This window comes from Merops nubicus, unplaced genomic scaffold (genome assembly GCF_000691845.1).
Source record: "Merops nubicus isolate BGI_N331 unplaced genomic scaffold, ASM69184v1 scaffold16538, whole genome shotgun sequence".
In the NCBI taxonomy this organism is placed as follows: domain Eukaryota; kingdom Metazoa; phylum Chordata; class Aves; order Coraciiformes; family Meropidae; genus Merops; species Merops nubicus.
This window is the reverse complement of record NW_008626149.1, coordinates 15,485-17,051: the sequence shown is the minus strand read 5'-3', so window position 1 is coordinate 17,051 and position 1,567 is coordinate 15,485. Positions and strand designations below refer to the sequence as shown.

The following is a 1,567-nucleotide window of genomic DNA, read 5'->3' as shown; positions in this document are numbered from 1 at the left end:
TAAAGGAAAAAAAGGCAGAAAGAGAGCGGGGCTGGGCCGGTGCAGGGCGAAGCAGGGCAGGAACCAGCGCGGCTTAACTTTCCCCCGAGCCGCTGGCGGAAATTCCCCGGAATAAAGCCGAGCAGGTCCCCCCGCGAAATACCTCAAACTCATACCTCTAACTAGGATCCTCCTGCAATAGTCCGGATCGGCCGAACTAGATTTACTTTTATTACAATCTTCCGTAGCTGCAGAGGCAGAAAAAGTCCCTTGCTGATCCTTCAAAAAAGAAGTAGAAATATTTCCTTCAGACCCTTTGCTTTCCTTGCCCTCTTTATGTCCGTTCTTCGAGACGCGAAATACCTCAAACTCATACCTCTAACTAGGATCCTCCTGCAATAGTCCGGATCGGCCGAACTAGATTTACTTTTATTACAATCTTCCGTAGCTGCAGAGGCAGAAAAAGTCCCTTGCTGATCCTTCAAAAAAGAAGTAGAAATATTTCCTTCAGACCCTTTGCTTTCCTTGCCCTCTTTATGTCCGTTCTTCGAGACCCGGTTAGCTTCAGTCTCTGAACTGCATCTAACGTCCATTTTGTCTTGTTTCCCAAACATGTAGTGCAATAAAAACAAAACAAAAAAACAAAAAAAAAAAAAAACAAGACCACCAAAAAAAAAAGAAGAGTAGAAGAAGAAGAAGAAGACGAAGTCTATGCTGGATATTGCACGGCTTAGGGTCAGATCGGTGGGGATCTGTAAAGCACCTTGAGTAAGGAAGGTCGGGTTTTATCCCACTGGAAAAGCAGCGGCTTCCTCAGTCCCAGCGTCCTAATGTGACTGTCCAGCTTCCCAGAGCGCCCAGTGATCAGGTACTCAACAGTACAACTCTAAAATGATTTAATGTCTGCCTTATTACAGAGACATGTAGTTGTTAGACACACAGAGGGACGCGCACTCGCTGTTTCAATTGATTACGGGTAATTTTGCAGCCTCCACATTTAGGTTACCTCATGAATACACTAAATTGTTTGGATAATATATCAGATCGTAATGGATGGTTTGTGTGCTTGTCCCCAATCAAGTAGAGTTTAGCCAGTGAATAAACTGAAATGATTGGTCTTGCTTTCAGGAAACACACAATCAAAAGACTGAGACTTCCAGAAAAAAAAAAAAAAAAAGGAAAAAAGGGGGGGGGGGGGGGAAAAAAAAACTTTTGACAAGATTCACCCTGAATTGTTAGCACCATTAGCAGCCATTATTAACTTTCTTCAGTATGCCTTTGACCTCCCGATTATATAGTGGCTTTCTCCAAAGCACACCAAATAAATCTGAATAAAGCTGCTAGGAAGGGCTGGAAAAATGCCGTTGTAGGGGGGCGGCAAAAAAAGAAAAAAAAAAAAAAAAAAAGCCCCCTGAATTCTAAACAAACAAACAGATCCCCAGCACGCACACACACAAAAAGTTCTTCCTTCAAGCAGATCTCTCCAAGGAGGCAGGTTATCTTGGCCAGCAGAAATCCTCCTTAACACATCTCCCCACAGACAGCCATCTTAAACTCCTACCTCTCCTTATTTCAGTCCCGATACTTG

The 1,567-nt window shown here is 43.6% G+C and overlaps 1 protein-coding gene across 1 annotated transcript; it reads right to left on the bottom strand.

Annotated features, from left to right (window-relative positions):
- Positions 1–355: 355 nt before the first annotated feature.
- VAX1 (ventral anterior homeobox 1) lies at positions 356–593 on the bottom strand (the record flags this gene model as incomplete). Its single annotated transcript, XM_008945883.1, has 1 exon — positions 356–593. A coding segment is annotated over exon 1 (238 nt), but the record flags the coding sequence as incomplete, so codon positions are not given.
- Between the last annotated feature and the right edge of the window lie 974 nt (positions 594–1,567).